The 20,588-nt window shown below is 56.5% G+C and overlaps 1 protein-coding gene across 2 annotated transcripts in view; it reads left to right on the forward strand.

The window, feature by feature from the left end:
• Positions 1–544: 544 nt before the first annotated feature.
• AIF1L (allograft inflammatory factor 1 like) overlaps positions 545–20,588 on the forward strand; it is a 57,217-nt gene continuing 37,173 nt past the window's right edge. The window contains exons 1-2 of one of the 2 annotated variants that reach the window (XM_054998015.1): positions 545–735; positions 858–919. In XM_054998015.1, the coding sequence (XP_054853990.1) occupies positions 705–735; positions 858–919 (93 nt within the window). In that variant the 5' untranslated portion in view covers positions 545–704. The remainder of the gene's footprint in view (positions 736–857; positions 920–20,588) is intronic. The other variant, XM_054998016.1, reaches the window with a different exon arrangement.

Below are 20,588 nucleotides of genomic sequence, written 5' to 3' on the forward strand. Positions count from 1 at the left end.
TTTAGAATTGCAGCTGAATGTTATATTTGTAAAGACACTGACTTGGGTGCTGTGTTGAAGCCCGTGGAATTTATTTCTGAGAAAACGTGAAGGATCAGACTGTACAGCTAGATACTTAATTCTGTAGGGCTCAGGCCACAGGGTGCTTTGTAACCTGAACAGAAACCCACAGCATTGTGCCCGCATGCTACAATTCAGCTGCCCAAGTTGGTTGTCGACTTTTCTACCAGGCCCTGCTCCTGTGCCTTTACCGTGGCTCCCTTAGCAGACCTCCCTTAGCATGACCCCCATGCTGTAAAAAACATTGCTGGTTGATTTCTGCAAAAGCCCAGCTGCTGTTCTGAGCTCAAGAGCAAACTGCATGAAGCTCATTTCCCCCTGGTCAGTTGGCAACCCTAATCCAAGCAAGCCAGCTTGGGTCCCTTGAGCTGCCTACACAAGGAAGGGGTTAACTGTGTCAGCGCTTGGAACAGGTTGAGGCCCCGCTGGGTGGTGCTGACTGGTTGCCTTCTCTTCCAGCAGAGGCAGTCAGTCGCCTGCAAGTCCCACTTCATGAATGGCTTCATTCAAGAGAGCAGGGGCTGGGCTGGGAGCCTGAGCACTCGAGTGCCTGTTGCGCTCTCCACGTCTTCGGGCAGAAAAACACTACCAGCCAGGGGAGAAGGCTCTGCAGACCCTCCAGCCGCACCACCGGGGTCCCCGACATGTCCCTGATGCTCAATAACACCTATCAAGGTCTGTATTCCTCTCCGTGAGACTGTACAGGGCACCTCTTTTTCACTGGCACGCTTAAGCCGTGTACCGAGCGTAATCCTCTTTTGGTTGTTCTTACTCTCTTCTTTTCCCTCTTTCTGCAGGAGGGAAAGCCTACGGATTACTGAAAGCCAAGCAGGAGGGGAGGCTGGAGGAGATCAACAAGGTGCGTGCGAGTCTCGGGTCAGCTATTTATATTTGCTGGCCACAATTAGACAGTCCAGGCCTCCTTGTCTTTTGAACTAGCCCCTGTGGCTTTAATCGCTCTCTGACCAGGAGTAATTCGGTCTCAAGACTGAGTCCGTGTCCGAAAGAACGTCACCTGCTAACTTCTGCACATCGTCCCAGCACCTTGCGGGGTGGTTCTTCTTCCCTGGCCGGCTGGCAACTCTGTAAATGCCACGATTTCTATTGTTGGTAGTCCTCCAGGGACTAACGTGTCCAAAAGAGCTCAAGGCACCCTCCATTTTAGGGCCAAGCTACAAGTGACAAAAGACACTTGAACGGCAAGGGTATTTCTCCCCGTTCCCTTGCCCTCCACTCAATCCACTTGCCGTTCAAGTGTCATTCCTCACTTGCGGCTTGGCCCTTACTCGCACAGAACACATGCTGCTGGCCCAAGGTCACCCAGTGAGTTTCTGTGGCAGAGTGGGAATTTGAACCCAGGTCACTTAGGTTGCAGTCCACTACATCACAGTGGCTCACAACAAAGATCGTACTGGATGTACAGAAAGCTGAGGCACTGCCCTGGGGCCTTAGAGAATGGAAGACACGGGAGGGGGGCAGAACAGACACAAGAGTGGTGATGCATACTTCAGCTTCTGCCCAGTTGGGGGTTAAGCCTAAGGGTCTTCCTGGAAAAGGTGGGCTTTGAGAAGTGATTTGGAGGAAGAAACGGAGGGGGAACACAATGCTGGGGGGGGGGACACAATGTCGTTCATGGGGAGAGGAGTTCTGCTTTCCAGGGGCCATCCATAAAATATTTCATGGTGCGGAGGGGGGAGTTAAACAAATTTATGGCAAGGAGTATTGTCACTGTTGAAATGGGGCAGCGGGCGGGCATTAAAAGGCCTTCAAAAGATTGACATGCTTTCTGGACACTCCTGAGGGCATGGACTGCACATCGTGTCTTTTCTTGCCATAGGAGCTCACCACTGGTTACTGTTCCCCCTTGATCTCAGTGCGCATAAGGGCATGTGTGTATTTACATCTGCCAACTGCATGCACCCAGTGAAGTGAGTCTAATCCACCAATGGTCCTCCACAATAAATGTTAGCCTTTCAGTAGTGCTGGATCTATGGTTGCTGGCGCCCAGGGCAACCGAAGACTGGCCACTCGTTCATGCACACAGCAGGTGCATGCTCCTGGCGCTGTGTGATGATGTCACTTCTGTGACGTCATCACACGGCACGGCACGTGCTGCCTTGCGGCAAGCCGGCTGTCCCGGCGCACTGCGGAGCTGGCGGCAGCAGCGCGAGTGGCTGGGAGGCCGCCCGCACCATTCGCCTGCCCCACAGGACAGGGGGCAGCAGGCTTGCCGCGTGCCCCCTGTCCTGTGGGGCAGGCGAATGGTGCGGGCAGCCTCCCACGCTGCCTTTTGCCTGCCCCGCAAGATGGGGTGCGCGGCAAGCGCGCCCCTGTCCTGCCACTCGTGCGCTCCCAGGGCTGGCAGCTGCGCCCAGCGCCCCCTCTTTGGCGGTGCCGGGGGCAGATTACCCCCCCTGCCCTCCCCTTCGATCCAGCCCTGCCTTTCAGGTGCCACAAGACTCTGTTTTGCCATGCAGGGTAACGGCCGCTTGCTCGCCTGCTCACAGGACGATTTTGCCGCATTTTGTGAATGTGACCCTGGCAGAGATTCTTATACTCAGAAGTGGTGTGATTAAACTTCCCCCCTTTGTTTCCTGTCTACGCCCTTGTCAGCTACCCCCCTCTTCAGCATGGACTTACCGTGGTGAGCTGAACTGCTCAGTAGGTGCTTGCTGTTCACGTCACAAGAGCCTGTCTTTGAAAACATAGGTAATAAAAGGGAGATCTTGTTGAGATTACTAGCCAAGGGGCTGGAAGTGACCAGCTTATTGAATGCAAAGCTGTGATCTTGTGGCAATAGCTGAAAGATCCTAATCTATGCTAACACTGAGTGAAGAGTAATAATTAACTTCTGTATGGTGCACATGGAAGTTCCGATGAAGAGCTTTGTGTATGTTACGTCGGCGGTCTTGAAGACAATCTTGCAAGATAAGTCAGTGTTATCCTTATATTGGAGATGAAGTTGAAGTTTAAAAAAAATGGGCTTCTGTGAGACCACTCAGGGCCAAGCTACACATGACGAATGACACTTGAACGGCAAGTGGATTGAGTGGAGGGCAAGTGAACAGGGAGAAATACACTTGCTGTTCAAGTGTCATTCGTCATGTGTAGCTTGGCCCTAAGTTTCATGGCAGAGATGATACCAGGAATTGCATCTCTTACCTTCTCCGTGTGCCAAGCGTAGAAGGACCAGAAAAATGCCAGCCACTCCCATGAATGTGGAAGGCAATGGTGTGATGTAGGCCATTTCCACACGCCCTTATAAGGACAGCCCACTCACGGAACGCTGGCGGCTTTCCCCCAGGAATCCAGACGTCTCCATTTGCAAAACGGTTGCAGGCTTTTCGGCTTCCATTTTTTCTGCGCCTCTTTTTGGGACCGCACTTTCCCAGAAAAGGTGCCAAAAATGCCCCACAACCATTTTGCAAATGGAGATGTTGCCAGTGTTCCGTGAGTAGGACGTCCCTGGAAGGGCATGAGGAAATGGCTTTTGAGTCTACGGGGTCAGGTTTCAGGGTCTGCTCTCCCTTTGGGAATCTAGTTCCTCACACGGGCTCAACATTGCTTCCATAGAGAGAATAAGGGCCAAGCTACAAGTGACGAATTACATTTGAATGGCAAGTGAATAGACTCACGTGTATTCCTCCATGTTTACTTGCGCTCCACTTGCGCTCCACTCTATCACATCCCTGGAGTCTACGGGGTCAGGTTTGAGTGTCTGCTCTCCCGTACTGATCGAGTGGAGTGCAAGTGGCGCGCAAGTGAACAGGGAGGAATACGCGTGAGTCTGTTCACTTGCCATTCAAGTGTAATTCGTCACTTATAGCTCGGCTCTAAGAGGAGGAGCAGGTTAGGGGAGAAAACTGGGAGAGAACAGCAAACGTCTACCTTCTTCGATTTGCTTCTGTAGCCGTGGCTTGTGAAATCTCATAGGCTTCCGTGATGCAATAAGCAGGTTTCCAAACCCCGCTCAACTCAGCTGCCTTTCAAAGTTACATAATCAGCAGATTTAACTTTGGTGTCAACTCACAAGGGGTGGAAGAAGGTGCTTTTAAAGGGGGTGGGGGTTAATGAAAGATATCCTGAGAGATCTGGGACTTCATAACTCTTACTGCTTTTCTGGAAGGGCTGCTGTTTACCTCTCCAAAGGTCATGGAAAAAGGTGTCTGGGCAACTAGTTTTGGAGAAGGCTGTTTGGCCGGCTTGGGATCCTGGCAGCAGCTGTGTGCAGCCAGTCGGCAACAGTAGGAAAGCAGAATTGATCGTGGGTGGCCAGGAGTGGACAGTGAGATTTGGACCTTAATTAGCCATGTCACCTTAGAAAGCCTGCAGTCCAGGCCCTGGTACATTTCCTTAGAAATGAGCCCCAATGAGCTCAATGGCATTTACTCATTGGAAAGCATAAGGAGCACTGCAAACTTTAAGACTCCGTTTTCATCACGCAAGGAGTGACAGCGATCCAGAGAAAGGACCGTGCTTCTAGATTCCTCCGTAGCCAGTGGAACTGAAGCACACAGGAAACCTGGAAGTGTTACCAGGTCACAGCCTGGAAATCCCCCTTGTGTCTTTTCAAGAGAAAAACGGGAAATGAGACAGCCGTGGCTTCTCTTGTTCATTTAGTCTCGAGTCCAGGCATGCCATGTGAAAGGAAGGGTCGAATGGGTGGAGAAGACACAGCCTTTTAATTCCTCCAGACAATGTGCCTCCCCCAGGCAGGTTCTGAGAGAGACAGTGTGGTGTAGTGGTTAGAGTGTTGGCGAAGGACCTGGAAGGCCCTGGTTCGGCCGTACTGAGCCTAGTTCACCCGGTGACTTTAGGCCAAAGCAAAACACAACATCCATGACACGTCTTTATTCGGGCCAACCAAAACATTGTGCCGAGTTTTGTCATTTGGGTTAGACCTAATGAAGGCATGGCCCGGATGTTGTGTTTTGTTTGGCACGGGCCAGTACAATTGGCTACATCTTTTCTGACTGCAGGTCAGTGACTCCCTCTTCCCCTCACCTACCTCAGAAGACTTTCATAGGGATAAAATGCCTTCCCAAGCTCCTTGGAGAAAGAGCAGAATAAAAATGTATACAGACTGGAAATCAGTTGGGAGAGGGGAAACTGGGGGGAGGGGGAGATGCAATACACTCCCTTCTCTCCACCATTTTTTCTGCTTCAAACACACACACACCCCGATAGGAATGACCATAACCCCCTCTCAGGACACACGCTGGTTGCTGACCTGGAAGTCCCCTTTCTTCAGCAAAGGAACTTCAAAAGGAGACTTCAAGTGAGAAACTGCTGGATTAGAATTTAACAACTGGTCTTGAATTTATTAACCAGCACTGTGGTAACACGGCATTTAGTAGTCTTTAAGGTGTCGCTCCTCCTCATTTTTGCCAGTAACCCAGAAAGCATGTGTATCATAAATTATGTGTCGTCTCTAAATTGCTCCCCCCAATGGGGTTGTGATAACTTGTTACAGCAAACGTAGAATAATTTAGAAACTGCTCCTGCTCAGAAGTAGAATCTCCATTCCCTTAAGCGAAGCTGCACTTTATTTTCCAAACAGCACTAGATTGCTGCCACATATTTCACTGGATGGAGAGCCATCCAGACTAGCACCAGAGAGACCCACCTTCAGGTCCCCACTCAGAGCGTCTCTACACAAGACATTGTAGAGCCTCTCTACACAAGACCTCTCACACGAGAACACTCAAGTGGAGCAAGATGCAATGCTAGCCGGGAAGAATAGTTTAAAAAGACAGAGCCGAATGCAAAGATGGCTCCTCAGAGGGCTTGTTAATTTCCTCTTTGCCTCCCCCAAGGCTCTGTCAAGCACAGAGGAAATTAACAAACCCTCTGAGGAGTGATCTTTGTAGGCTCTGTAGAGAGGTGAAATTGACAGAGCATTTGGCTCTGTCTTTTTAAACTACACTTCTCGACTAACATTGCATCTCTCTACACTTGAGCGTATAGAGAGACTCTTACACAGGGATGCTCAAGTGACTTACCTTCTGTGTAGTCTTATATTCAAGTGTACTCTGTCTCCCTAGCAGAGTATGTGTCTCCACAATGGGAGAACAAGCGTAAGATCTTTCACTTGAGCATCCCAGTGTAAGATGTCTTGTGTAGAAAGACTCTCAGCCACAAAGCTAACCGAGTGACTTTCAACCTAACCTACCTCACAGGGTTGTTGTAAGGATAAACTTGGAGGAAAGGAAACCCTTGTACACTGCCCTGAGCTCCTTAGAGGAGGAGTGAGGTAGAAGAGAATCAATAAAAAGCCTTCTGTGAGGTTCCCTCGACCACTGCAGTGGACGTGCCCCTTCCAGCTGTTCCTTGTCTGTGTTGTCCCCCCCACTCTGAGATAAAGTGCAAGCCAGAATGTTTTTCTCTGCCTTGATTGAGTGGGCAAGGCAGCGGCGGGGTGGGGGGTGCTTCTTGCCATCTTTTTTTTACCAGGGCTCTAATACGTAGAATGAGGGAGGGAAGGCGACATGGTATAGCCCATTCTCATCAGATCTTGGAAGCTAAGCAGGATCGGTACTTGAATGGGTGAGGGTAACCACTGAGGAAGACTCTGCAGAGGAAGGCAACGGCAAACCACCTCTGCTTCTTGCTTACCTTGAAAGCCCCTTCCTGGAGTCGCCATGAGTCGGTTGCAACTTGAAGGCACATACGAGTTCCTACTCATAGAACTACAGTGGAGGACTCCAGAAAGAAAGAAAAAACAAGTGTTGTTAAATCTGTACATGCATATAGCCATATGTTAATGAGGGACATTATTCTCATGGCAATGTAAAGCAGAAAAAATTTAAATATATACAAAGCAATTTAATTAGGAAGCTTTTACCACTATAAAGCATCAACCTTGTTATGGCCACTCAAAATAGTTCATGTTTTGGAGAATGGAATGCCACTTTAAGGGTGCTTGAGACTCCTGCTATCTTGAAAGCCCCCTGCTGGAGTCAATATAAGTCAGTTGTGACTTGATGGCACTTTACACACACACACACATAACATAGTAAAGAGTCCAGTAGCACCTTTAAGACTAACCAACTTTATTGTAGCATAAGCTTTCGAGAACCACAGCTCTCTTCATCACATGCATGCATCTGACGAAGAGAGCTGTGGTTCTTGAAAGCTGATGATGCATCTGACAAAGAGAGCTGTGGTTCTTGAAAGCTGACGATGCATCTGACGAAGAGAGCTGTGGCTCTTGAAAGCTCATGCTACAATAAAGTTGGTTAGTCTTAAAGGTGCTACTGGACTCTACTATTTTGCAACTATAGACTAGCACGGCTAACTCCTCTGGATCTAGGACACATATAACAGAAATTAACAGGCAATGGAGGCTCACCTACGTGCCGGCAGAAGTGCTTCACCACTCAGTTTGGCACCATGAGCCAATTCTAAAACCACAAGAGCAGGCTGGGCTGCTGGACAGTTGGCCACCCCGTTAGGAGAGGACCCTCTCTCCAGCTATTTCTGCACATATTAAGGGGGAGTGAGAATTGCCCCCTTTCCTCAAAGAGGCTCTGTGCCTTCAACAGCTGCACAAGACACCGATCATCAAGCATGCCATCTCGCACATGGTACTTCAAGGCCACTCCCCCCCCCCCCCACTTCCTCCCCTTGCCCTTTCTCCTCCTCCCACTCAGGCATCCTCATTCATTGAGGCTTAACCACCTGCTTCCTGCCTGTAGTAATAATCAGAATGCAGATAAAGGCTACTCCCTACTAAAGGAATGGGGAAGCATGGATGAGACGCCCGCTATCTTATCTTTTCACACTATGTGAAACTTGCCAGAGATTAAAAAATAGTAAAGAGTCCAGTAGCATCTTTAAGACTAACACATTTTATTGTAGCGTAAGCTTTCGAGAACCACAGCTGTCTTCGTCAGATGCATCTACAGAAGTTTGTTAGTCTTAAACGTGCTACTGGATTCTTTATTATTTTGCAGCAACAGACTAACACAGACTAACTCCTCTGGATCTCTTGCCTGAGAGCCGAAACAGACGTGACGCATTTCACGTGCCGTCCACGCGATTGCACTTACACGTGTCTCCAGCGGGTTTTGCTGTTCACGTGCTGCCCGTGTGTTTCGGCACCCCCCCTACACGCGTTCGCGGTCGACCGTCCACGGGTTCTCGGCTGTACTTCTGTGACGCGCTTCCCTTGGCGCATGCTCACAGGAAAATGGCCGAGAAATAGGCCATCAGTTGCTGCACCTGAAGTGGCCGGCAGGTGGCGTCATGCATTGATCGTCACTATAAGTTGGCATCGCGTCATAGCACTCTATGCGCGCTGTCCGGGTTTGCCGACGCTTGTTGGGGTTTGCTGAAAGGGCTGTTCGAAGTGACGCGGGGTGCCAGCCCCAAGAGCAGCGGGCAGGTCCTGCACCCGGCATGACCAGAGCCCGCCACACGCTGACTGGCCGCATGTGTGCAGGACCCACGGCTGTGCAGACACCTGTTGGCGTCTCTGGCCTGAAGGACTGGGCTCCCCGGTCCTGTGCCCGCCGATTCTGTTACGTCTTGAGGGCCGGCTCCCCGCCTGCATGTCCGCCCAATGAACATTTTGCTGACATTCAATTCCCTGGATGGTCCAATCCACCTTTCTTTGTGGTGGGGGCGGATCTTGGGGTTGCCGAATCGGGGCGCCTCGTGATGATTGATGTGTTCCGCATCCCCTCGGGGTGCGTGGAGTGTGGCTGTGGACCGTTCGCCGAGGGGATATAACAGTCCTTCCAGACGCGAGCGCGCCGCACAGCGTGGAGCGATGCCGCCTCGTGTCCGAGCGCGCAGCCCCTGGCGTCGGTTCGAGGTCCACATGCTGCTCACAGCGATCCTGCGCATGGGCTACGCGGGGGAGCTCATGCGCGGGGCGCGGGCACGTGCACCGCACGCCTGGGAGGCGCTCTCCCGCGGCCTGGCGGTGTCGGGCGTCGCGCGCTCGCCACAGGAATGCCGTGGGAAGTTCCGCCAGCTCCGGGACCGCTTCCTGCGCTGGCGCCAGGGGGGTCAGCTCCGACCACCGCCACACCACCGCGCAATGGAGCGCCTTCAGGAGGAGTCTGAACGGTTGGCGGCGGCGGGACAGCAGCCGAGAGGTGAGCAGCTTTTCCGCTTTGCGCGCTTTGCGCCGGCCCTGACTTTCTTCGCACGCCCCCTTTGCCGGTGGGGGACAAAAAAGTGCGCGGTGCGCCGGCTTGGCGGGCCAGGGGAGCGCGGCGCTGGAGCTCTGTGTCTTGACTGTTTGCTCTTCTGCAGGGGAGGAGCACGGGGCAGAGATCATATCCGTGACCAGTGGAGAGGAGGCGGAGGAGGTGCCGGGCGCGGTTGTCCTCCGTGCGCCGCCATCATCGCCCACCGGAGTGGTGGCGGATAGCCCGATCCGCCCTGAGTCCGCCACAACCATGGAGCAAGGTGGGTCTGCAGGTGTGACACGGATGTGCGGATGAGGGCGGGGGAGGGCTCCCCCCCTGCCGCGGCCAGGGCGCTTGATGGGCCTGGCATTGGCAGAAGTGAATCTTTTGCCCGCCCTTGAAATCCCTGAACACATAACGTTTTGTACCGGCACAGACTCATCCGGTTCCAGCGCGGGGACTTCGCGGGAGGAGGGGCGCAGGGCAGAGCTGGAGCGGGAGGCTGTGCCCATAGCAGTGCGTGGGCAGGTCGCGGTGGAGGCCTGCCTCAGAGTGTGTAAGCGGGGTGCCATTTCTGCTTCGAGAGGCGGGTGGGCCATCAGGGTTTTGGGCCACTGGCGACGGCGAAGATCTGTGGCTATGTGGTGGCCGCGGTATTGATCACCGTGCCGGCAAGATCCATTGTCCTATGTTTCCCCAATGGAGACAGGTGGGGGGGGAGGGAACCCATTACTGGAGATGGGGTGAGCTGCCGGGATGGCGGGTGCGTGGCTCTCATTGTGCTCTCTCCTGCAGTGAACCGAACCGAGGCGGCGGTGACCAGGATGGCGGAGGAGATCACGGCTATTGGTCAAGCGGTCCAGGACATGCGCCGGGACATGGCCACACTGCTGGGGAGGGGGGGGCGGGTGACGGTGCACACTCATAAAGAGAGCCTGCTGTGATTGGGGTTTGTTCAAGCACGGTTGCGTTGTAAATAAATGTTTCTTGTATCCCTGTTTACAGTCGTTTCGTGAGGAGACCCCCCCACCCCCCACCTCCAGGGGCCACACTACCCTGCGCGTGCCTGGACATGTCCCGAGCTGAGAGGGACAAGGGGCTGGGGAAGCCTTCAGGTGGCTCTTGCCAGGCAGAGGGGGCACACATAGCACCCATCTTTGGCATGCAGGCTTGCTCCCTTCTCCTTTGAGGCCTACTGGCTCTTGCCAGGCAGAGAGGGCACACATGGCACCCATCTTTGGCATGCAGGCTTGCTCCCTTCTCCTTTGAGGCCTACTGGGTGGGTGCCTGGCGTGGGACGGGCGAGAAGCGTGCCTGGACATGTCCCAAGCTGAGAGGGACAAGGGGCTGGGGAAGCCTTCAGGTGGCTCTTGCCAGGCAGAGGGGGCACACATAGCACCCATCTTTGGCATGCAGGCTTGCTCCCTTCTCCTTTGAGGCCTACTGGCTCTTGCCAGGCAGAGAGGGCACACATAGCACCCATCTTTGGCATGCAGGCTTGCTCCCTTCTCCTTTGAGGCCTACTGGCTCTTGCCAGGCAGAGAGGGCACACATAGCACCCATCTTTGGCATGCAGGCTTGCTCCCTTCTCCTTTGAGGCCTACTGGGTGGGTGCCTGGCGTGGGACGGGCGAGAAGCGTGCCTGGACATGTCCCAAGCTGAGAGGGACAAGGGGCTGGGGAAGCCTTCAGGTGGCTCTTGCCAGGCAGAGGGGGCACACATAGCACCCATCTTTGGCATGCAGGCTTGCTCCCTTCTCCTTTGAGGCCTACTGGCTCTTGCCAGGCAGAGAGGGCACACATAGCACCCATCTTTGGCATGCAGGCTTGCTCCCTTCTCCTTTGAGGCCTACTGGGTGGGTGCCTGGCGTGGGACGGGCGAGAAGCGTGCCTGGACATGTCCCAAGCTGAGAGGGACAAGGGGCTGGGGAAGCCTTCAGGTGGCTCTTGCCAGGCAGAGGGGGCACACATAGCACCCATCTTTGGCATGCAGGCTTGCTCCCTTCTCCTTTGAGGCCTACTGGCTCTTGCCAGGCAGAGAGGGCACACATAGCACCCATCTTTGGCATGCAGGCTTGCTCCCTTCTCCTTTGAGGCCTACTGGCTCTTGCCAGGCAGAGAGGGCACACATAGCACCCATCTTTGGCATGCAGGCTTGCTCCCTTCTCCTTTGAGGCCTACTGGGTGGGTGCCTGGCGTGGGACGGGCGAGAAGCGTGCCTGGACATGTCCCAAGCTGAGAGGGACAAGGGGCTGGGGAAGCCTTCAGGTGGCTCTTGCCAGGCAGAGGGGGCACACATAGCACCCATCTTTGGCATGCAGGCTTGCTCCCTTCTCCTTTGAGGCCTACTGGCTCTTGCCAGGCAGAGAGGGCACACATAGCACCCATCTTTGGCATGCAGGCTTGCTCCCTTCTCCTTTGAGGCCTACTGGGTGGGTGCCTGGCGTGGGACGGGCGAGAAGCGTGCCTGGACATGTCCCGAGCTGAGAGGGACAAGGGGCTGGGGAAGCCTTCAGGTGGCTCTTGCCAGGCAGAGGGGGCACACATAGCACCCATCTTTGGCATGCAGGCTTGCTCCCTTCTCCTTTGAGGCCTACTGGCTCTTGCCAGGCAGAGAGGGCACACATGGCACCCATCTTTGGCATGCAGGCTTGCTCCCTTCTCCTTTGAGGCCTACTGGGTGGGTGCCTGGCGTGGGACGGGCGAGAAGCGTGCCTGGACATGTCCCGAGCTGAGAGGGACAAGGGGCTGGGGAAGCCTTCAGGTGGCTCTTGCCAGGCAGAGGGGGCACACATAGCACCCATCTTTGGCATGCAGGCTTGCTCCCTTCTCCTTTGAGGCCTACTGGCTCTTGCCAGGCAGAGAGGGCACACATGGCACCCATCTTTGGCATGCAGGCTTGCTCCCTTCTCCTTTGAGGCCTACTGGGTGGGTGCCTGGCGTGGGACGGGCGAGAAGCGTGCCTGGACATGTCCCGAGCTGAGAGGGACAAGGGGCTGGGGAAGCCTTCAGGTGGCTCTTGCCAGGCAGAGGGGGCACACATAGCACCCATCTTTGGCATGCAGGCTTGCTCCCTTCTCCTTTGAGGCCTACTGGCTCTTGCCAGGCAGAGAGGGCACACATGGCACCCATCTTTGGCATGCAGGCTTGCTCCCTTCTCCTTTGAGGCCTACTGGGTGGGTGCCTGGCGTGGGACGGGCGAGAAGCGTGCCTGGACATGTCCCAAGCTGAGAGGGAAAAGGGGCGGGGGAAGCCTTCAGGTGGCTCTTGCCAGGCAGAGGGGGCACACATAGCACCCATCTTTGGCATGCAGGCTTGCTCCCTTCTCCTTTGAGGCCTACTGGCTCTTGCCAGGCAGAGAGGGCACACATAGCACCCATCTTTGGCATGCAGGCTTGCTCCCTTCTCCTTTGAGGCCTACTGGGTGGGTGCCTGGCAGAGGGGGCACACATAGCACCCATAGCGAGGGGTGCGGCAATGCAGCCTGCATGTTTGTGGAACGGGACACGCGGCTTGCAAGCTTGCTCTTTTCTCCTCTAGGGCCAAGCTGGGCACCAGGGGGGGGCATGGGTGGACCTCCGTCAGGAAAGGGGGGGCTCGTGGGACTGGGTGGGTGCCTGGGTGGGGAAAAGGACAAAATGCGCATGCGCGGTCGGTTGATCAGTACTCCAATCGCCCACGTATGCGCACACCGGGTTCGAACGCGGGGCGCCATAGGCAGTGGGCGAGCGCCGTGCGCACTGCCTGTGGGGCCCCGCTAAGGGTAGCTGGTGCTATTCGGACTTATCTCTCGCCCTGTAAGGGGGGGGCGGCCTCGGCCAACAGAGACCCCGGGGAATGGGGGGGCGTGGCCTCGGGGGGAAAGGTCCAATCGGTTTGGGGGGGTGGGAGGGTCTGCAAAACATTTGTTTGGATTGCCGGGAATTTGGGGGCGGGAATGAAGTGAACCAAAAATGTTTCCTGCAGCTTAAAAGTGGCAACCATTGGGCAAATAAACGGGAAAGGAGCCAATGGGCAATGAGCCCGAGGAAGCCATCACATCACCCCGTGATGGGGCTTTTGGGGGTCGGTGTGTGTGCTTGCTCTTTATTCTCCCAACCGCGTTCCCTCACTGGCCCGGGGGGGGGGGCCGTCACGGTGCAGGGTGGCGACTGATAAAAGTGCACACGCGTGGATGACTGCTTGAATGTTGCGATCATCCACGTGTGTGCACTGCGGATTCGAACGCGGAGCACCGATGACAGTGAGCGGGCGACTTGTTCACTGGCCGCGGTGCCCCGCCAAGGGCAACGGGTCTATTCGGGCTTATGTCATGGCCGGGAAGGGGGCCGTTCCCTCGGCGAAGTAGGAAACATAACTTTACATGTATTGTTTTCTGATAAAATGGGCAGGGAATGGGGGGGGGAGGGCGCGCTTCCTTGCAGAAGGAGGTGAGGCAGCGTAGTTTGGGGTGGGGCGAAGTGAATGTAAAAGGGAGGAAAAACTTGTTCCCCTTTACCAATCCCCAGTGTTTGCTAAAAAGACAAGCAAAGCGGTCGTGAAAGTGTCTTTATTCAGGAAAAAAAACATGGTGCACTCAATTCAAGCGAACATTAGAAGTGCTGGAGCACAAGTCAACGAGGGTGGTGCTGGATAACAAGCAACCGCCCCCCAACCAACCCCCGTGGACCGTGACCGGCACAACTGGCCGCCACCCCTCCCCGGCCGGATCTCTCGAAAGGCCGGCGTCTCCCACCGCCCAAGCTCCCACCCTTATGCGTCCGAAATCCGCCCCACAGCGGTCAGCTCCGACGATATTTTCTCCACCGCACGCCGAGTCGCCTCCATGCACACGATCGCCTCGTTGCGCGGGCGCTCCCGGCGCCGAAGTCGGAGGTTCGACATTCGCTCCGCCGGAGACAGACGGCGTGTCCCGGCGGCCGTGGTGTCGGCTGGGTAGCGTGTGAAGAACGAGGGAGACGGTGTTAGATGGGGGCCTCCCTCCCGCAGGCACCCCGCATTCCCGACCGCACAACTGCCCACGGGACATTACTCACCGACGGTCTCTGCCGCGGAGTGGTCGCCGGCCGCTGCTGCCACAGATCGTTCTGGGAGGCAATCGCCGGCGGGCTCCTCGAAGGTGTCCTCGGTGTCCTCCGTTCCAACGCCGGCCACATTGTCGGTATCCCCCTCCGGTTCCCCCTCAGTGGCTCTGGCCGAACGTCGACGCCGGTCAACGACGGTTGGGGGGACGCCAGTGCCCATCACCCGTGGCACCACCAGATCCTGCTCCAGCCGCAGGAACCGGTTCAGTTCCTCAAAGAAGGGCCAAACCCTCCGCCCGTGTCCCGAACGACTGTTCCCGTCCACACACTCCTTGTAGCCCCTTCTCAGAGTCTTCGCCCGCTCACGACACTGCTCCCAGTCCCTGGGGAAACCCCTGGCCGCCATCTCGTTCGCGATCCACTGGAACTGGCTCACATTCCTGTAGCTTGCGGAAAGCCTGCTCTGCACAGCGTCGTCCCCCCAAATCTGGATGAGGGCTCTCGTTTCCTCGTCAGACCAGGGGGCGGCCTTTGCCTTCTTGCCTCGGGCCGCCGGGACCACCGAGAGTCCGGCACCGGTGCAGGACGTGGGGCTGGTGCTGAGGGTGATCAAGAGAGGCAGACTGCTTGCGGGTTCGGGAGGCGCGGTGGAGTCCATGTTGCGGTTGGCCGTTCTGGGTGTCCTTTGCTGGGCTCGGGAGCAACAAACGATCGTCAACGGCTGTCTTCGCGGTCAGTTTCGGGCTGCCTTTACAGTAAGTTGGAGGGGGGCGCGACGCTGACGTGGCCGGCAGGGGACCAATCGCCTGTCGACTCGCTGCAAGAGACGGCTGCTCGAGAGCGTCTGGGCGTCACACTCGCGCGGCATTGGACAGTGTCGGCCACGTCACGAGGGGGCGGGGGGCGGACGTCTAAGGAGAAGGGGCCGTTGTGGGGCGGGAACCGTTGCGGTCGCCGTCACGCCATGGCGCCCGCTCACGGGAAGAGGAGCAGCAGGGGCCAGCCGCCGAGAGAAACACTCCGTGCCTTTGCGGTCGCGCTCTCCTTGTTCGCGCGGTCGGTCATCCGCTCTACGGCTGCCACAGCTGACACTGTGGCCCTGCTCGGGAGGCGGCTGGGAGAGGAAGTTAACGGCCGCCGCGCGCGACAAAGAAGAAGACTGCGGCAGTTGGTGGCAACACTTGCGTCCGTGGAGGAGATGGCGCAGTGCTTCATTGTTGCTTTCCCGCCGAGGAAGGCATGGGTGCTTCCCCGGGCATGCCCTCACTGGTGGCCGTGGTGGGAGCGCTACGAGTTCAGTGACGGGCAGTGGCTGCAGCAGTTCAGAATGCGACGTGCCACGTTCGAGTACATTGTTGGGGAGCTTCGCGAAGATCTCGTCCGCGAGACGACCCACATGCGCGACCCAGTCCCTCCCGAGGAGATGATCGCCATCACCATCTGGAAGCTTGCCACGGGAACCACAAACTCCGCGACACTGCCCGCATTTGGCCGTGGCGTCTCTACCGTCTGCGGGATATTCGACGAGGTCTGCGAGCTCATCGCTGCAAAGCTGACCGAGAAGTGGATCTGCATCGATTACCTCGAGGACATTATCTCCGGGTTCGAGGAGAGGGGATTCCCCAATGCCTGGGGCGCCGTGGACGGGACACACATCGAGATCCGTTCTCCGCCTTTCTCTGGGGACAAGTACATCAACCGCAAGGGATACTGCTCCATGATTCTCCAGGCGGTGGTGGACAGCGATGCACGATTCCTGGACATTTTTGTGGGCTTCCCGGGAAGGGCGCACGACGCGCGTGTGCTCCGTAACTCGCCCCTTTTCAAGAGACTCGAGGATGGCGCCCGTCGCCCGAAGCGGCCGGTCACTCTGGAGGGGGTCACATTCGACCCGGTAATCATCGGGGACCCCGCCTATCCTCTTCGGCCCTGGCTCATGAAGCCCTATCCGGCGCCATCAACGCGCGCCCAGGAGCGCTTTAACTACAGACTGAGCCGGGCGCGCATGAGTGTGGAACGCTCGTTCGGAATTCTGAAAAATCGCTGGCTTTATTTACAGCGGCCCCTACTTGTCAGCGAGCGCCTCATGGTCGCGGTAATCACCACCTGCTGCATCCTTCACAACATTTGCCTCTCGCGCGGGGACATCGTTTACGGGCCGTTCCCGCGCGAGCCGCTGATGGAGCCCGCGGATGAGCGGCCGCAGATTCCCTGGTCCGAGGCCGCTCTTACCGCGCGGGCAGTATCGATTCGTGCCGCCATAAGTGCGCACTTCCAGCATGGCCGATAATCCAATAAAGCTGTGACCGGTACAGCCGGTTTCAGACTGTGTGTCTCTATCCAGGGCGGGGGGGTGGGATGGTGGTGAGGCGGGCGGAGGGACAGCATCTGTGTGTTTGGGCGAGCACGGGGGAGGGGGGCCGCGTCGAAGGTGGTGGTGGGCGGGGGGCGGGCGGGCGGAGGAACAGCATCTGTGTGTTTGGGCGAGCACGGGGGAGGGTGGCCGGGTCGAAGGACTGCTCTTTGGTGCCGTTCGGTGCCGTTTTAGGCAGAGGACCCCATGGGCACGAGGATAGAACGACGGTTTTGTGCTCATGGGGATCCTCGCTCGATCCTGGGCGACCCATCACGTTCGCGGTTTTTTTGTTTATTGCCGGGGAGGGGCCTCTAGAGGCTTGGCTGGTGCTTGGACCGCCCGCCTGACCGGAGTTAGGGCAACCCTCTACATGCTCTGACTTTTATTTTTCAAGAGATCGTGCTGTTGCAGCCTGGCGGTTCCTCTGGCCTGGGGGCGGGAACCGCTTCGAGTTGGGGCTCACACGGCATACCCCGGGTTTGGTTTGCTGTGTGTTCCCTATCCCCAGGTCCCATTCCGACTGGTGCATACAAATGGAAAGAGGCACACAAAAAAAAAAACCATCATGGAAGACTTCACCCCAAAATGTGTCTCAACCTATAATGATGTTTAAAATCGTCTCTTGCTAAGCAAAGTCCAGCTCCTGGGTAGCCGTTCTTAAAATTACCCCACCCCAAAATTGCTTCTAGTCTGGCTTTCACTAGATTCCAACAATTTCCTGAAACTTTATATACCATTGATAAATATCTAGCAGTCACTCTTTATAACACCTAATGAGTTCATTGCGCTGTTTGGTCACCTGAATTAAACATGACCCCCTCATAGGGTTGCGGCAAACTGTTGTGTGTGTGTGTGTGTGTGTGTGTGTGTGTGCGCGTGCATGTGACATTTTGGTTTAATAAAACAACTATAAAGAATTGGCTCAACTGCATGAGGAAATCATATTTTCTTTGGGCAGAATCTCCCACATTTGGTGACATGGAAAACCAGCAGACTCCTCACTAAAGGCAAATCTGGAAGCTGCTTGCAGGGAGAGTTTTCACAGGAAGGGCCCGGGGGGAGCCTTGACTGTGCTCTGGGCCGGGAGCGGGAGCACACGCCTGGGATATTTTCCGGGGAATAATACAGAGGGGACCCTGGTTGGCAGGCCTGGGAGCAGGGACACAGAGCTGGGATTACTGGGGGTGGCACATACAGCCTACTGGGCTTCGCTTTGTGTGCGCCTTTCAGGATGCCTGGTGCTCTGCTAATGTCCTTTACCAAGAGATCGGGAGGGTTGCGTGAGGGCCCTCCCTTATTCAGAGCCAAATTCGAAGGCCAGGCTATTGGATCTTTAGTCTAATCCGGCCTGGTCCGGGCATTGCCGCACAAAATTTAACCACAAAGGAGTGCAATGGTGAGAGTCCCGGTTCCACGTGGAATCGGGGCCCTCCACCACCCTGCCGGCCACAGTGTGGCAGCAGGGCCATGTGGGATTTCGGCGGCGCCCATGGAGATGTGGCGACTACGCCGCCAGCACACCACGCAGCGATCGTGACGTTTCAGTCATGGTGGGCGCCAAGGCAAACCGCAATCCAGCCTCTCCGCAGCCTTGCGAAAGCCCAGGTGTGCTTGCAGCGGGGAAAGAATGTGCTGACTGTGCCTGCTCCTGCCCGGCGCCCGCCCAACCATTGCAGCTACTCTGCTCCCATGCTCTCTGCTCTCAATTTACATACGAATAAGCGGGTTGGCCAGCCAGTCATCCAGGCTCCGCTCCACCCACAGGACTTCCCCACCCAGGCCTACTCATGGTGATGGCTTGCCCATTGTCTGCGCCCTTCCTTTTGTCACTGTTTTGTCGGGCCCCCGCGGGGGCCCTAAGTGTTGTATCGTCTCAGCAGAAGCTGAGTTCATGGGTGGGCATATGACCGCAAGCATTTTTCGAGCTCGCGAGAAACCCTGCTCCACGTGGAAACGGGGCTCTCACCAAACCGCCACATTGCGCGGCGGTCGAACTTGGCTCTGAATAAAGAAGTCGCCCTCATATTCCCGGTTTTATCGCCCACAGGCTCCATCCCAGCCCTCTTGCGGTCAGGTCACGGGTGCTCGACGCTGCGTGGCGGATGCCAAGTTTCAGCATCGGGCGAAGACGAGGGGATGGTGCTTGGTCGGTTATGGGCTGAAAAGCCTTACTTTTCGGGGCGCACACCGGTTAAATACCGGCAGTACCGGGCGGATAGGCGTGCACAATAGGAAAAATCTGCATATTCCTTCCCAGCCTGCCGTTTCTCGGGGCAGGGGGAGGACTTTCCCCACCACTGTTCCAACGGAGCAGGTTTCGTTCGGGGGATCAAATGGGCGCGCGGCAAGAGGGATGGCTTTGAGTCCATTGTGATCCCCGTTCGATCCTTGCCTGGCCCGCGTTGCCTACTTCTTTTTTTCTGGGGCCCAAGTTGCTGTGCAGGCAGTGTGATTTGCACATGTTTCCGCGACAGGCATGCCCTGGCCGCGCCCCGGGGACCTCTCTTTTGTCCTTCAGATCACTCCTGCGAGAAAACACTAGCCTCTCATTGAATTTGAACGACTGGCCAGCCGCGGCCTCTGTTCTCCAAATCTTCCTTGTGTCCTGTCCTGCTTCTCCCTCCCTGCCCCCCCCCCCCCCGATCTCAACATGGAGGACACAGGCCACTTCGGGGAGACTTGGCGAAGGACTCCCCAAACCCCCCTGCCGTTTCTGTTCTCCTGACTTTGTGTTTGAGGCACAATTATAGGACTTGCAGGAGAGATTTGCCTTGTGCCAAGAGTGGCGGAGGGTTTCCGGTGAGGCCTGCCGCGGGGCTCCACCATGAATAAGCGACCTGGCACCTGGTTCCAACAGAGCAGGTTTCGTTTGTGGGATTCAATGGGCGCGCGGCAGGCCCCGTGGGGGCAGGTTTTGCATGTTCTCCTCTCAGGGCCCCAAGTTGGTTTGCGGGCCGTTTCATTTGCACATGTTTGCGCGACAGGCATGTATTCGACGCGCCCCAAGCGCCACTCCTTTGTCCTTTATATTTCCCTTTTGTGCGATGCAAGGGATGAAGTCATCCGATGTTAAGATGCGCTCTGCCTCCCCCCCCCCTGAATTCCCTCCCCGAAGGTCGCAGCCGAAATATGCATGCTATCAGAGGGGGCTGCCGCACAGGAGTCCCGTAGAGCAACAAGCAGGAAGGCCTGCTTAGTGCCCTGGGACTCCTTGTTCGAGCCCCGCATCGCCGCCCGCCCGGCCCGCCTCCCTTTTTCGCGTCTGCTGAGACCGACGGGTGGGAACCGCGCTGGCGGCCGCCGGTGTCCCCATGAATTTTTCACCGACCGGGGGGGGGGGGCGCGACCTGCGAGATCACTCCTGCGAGAAAACACTAGCCTCTCATTGAATTTGTACGACTGGCCAGCCGCGGCCTCTGTTCTCCAAATCTTCCTTGTGTCCTGTCCTGCTTCTCCCTCCCTGCCCCCCCCCCGATCTCAACATGGAGGACACAGGCCACTTCGGGGAGACTTGGCTAAGGAGTCCCCAAACCCCCCTGCCCCCCCTCATGTGTCAATATTGAGCCAGAAAAGGGTTTGCTCCAGGCCTCCCCTGCCTGTGGAGACACGGCAGGGCCGTGCATGGCTCTTCCCAGCCATGGCCCAGCGGAGAAAGGAGCAGCCCTGCCAGATCTGTGTTCCTTCCCCCCCCCCCCCGCCCAAATCCAGGGTGCTGGTTCCAGGCCCTTTGGCCAGATCACCCCCCAGGTGTGCCCTGGACCTCATGTGTCAATATTGAGCCAGAAAGGGGTTTGCTCCAGGCCTCCCCTGCCTGGGGAGACACGGCAGGGCCTTGCATGGCTCTTCCCAGCCATGGGCCGGAGGAGAAAGGAGCAACCCTGCCAGATCTGTGTTCCTTCCCACCCCCCGCCCAAATCCAGGGTGCTGGTTCCAGGCCCTTTGGCCAGATTTGCACATGTTTCCGCGACAGGCATGCCCTGGCCGCGCCCTGGGGACCTCTCTTTTGTCC

Source organism: Eublepharis macularius, chromosome 14, assembly GCF_028583425.1.
Source record: "Eublepharis macularius isolate TG4126 chromosome 14, MPM_Emac_v1.0, whole genome shotgun sequence".
Classification (NCBI taxonomy): Eukaryota; Metazoa; Chordata; class Lepidosauria; order Squamata; family Eublepharidae; genus Eublepharis; species Eublepharis macularius.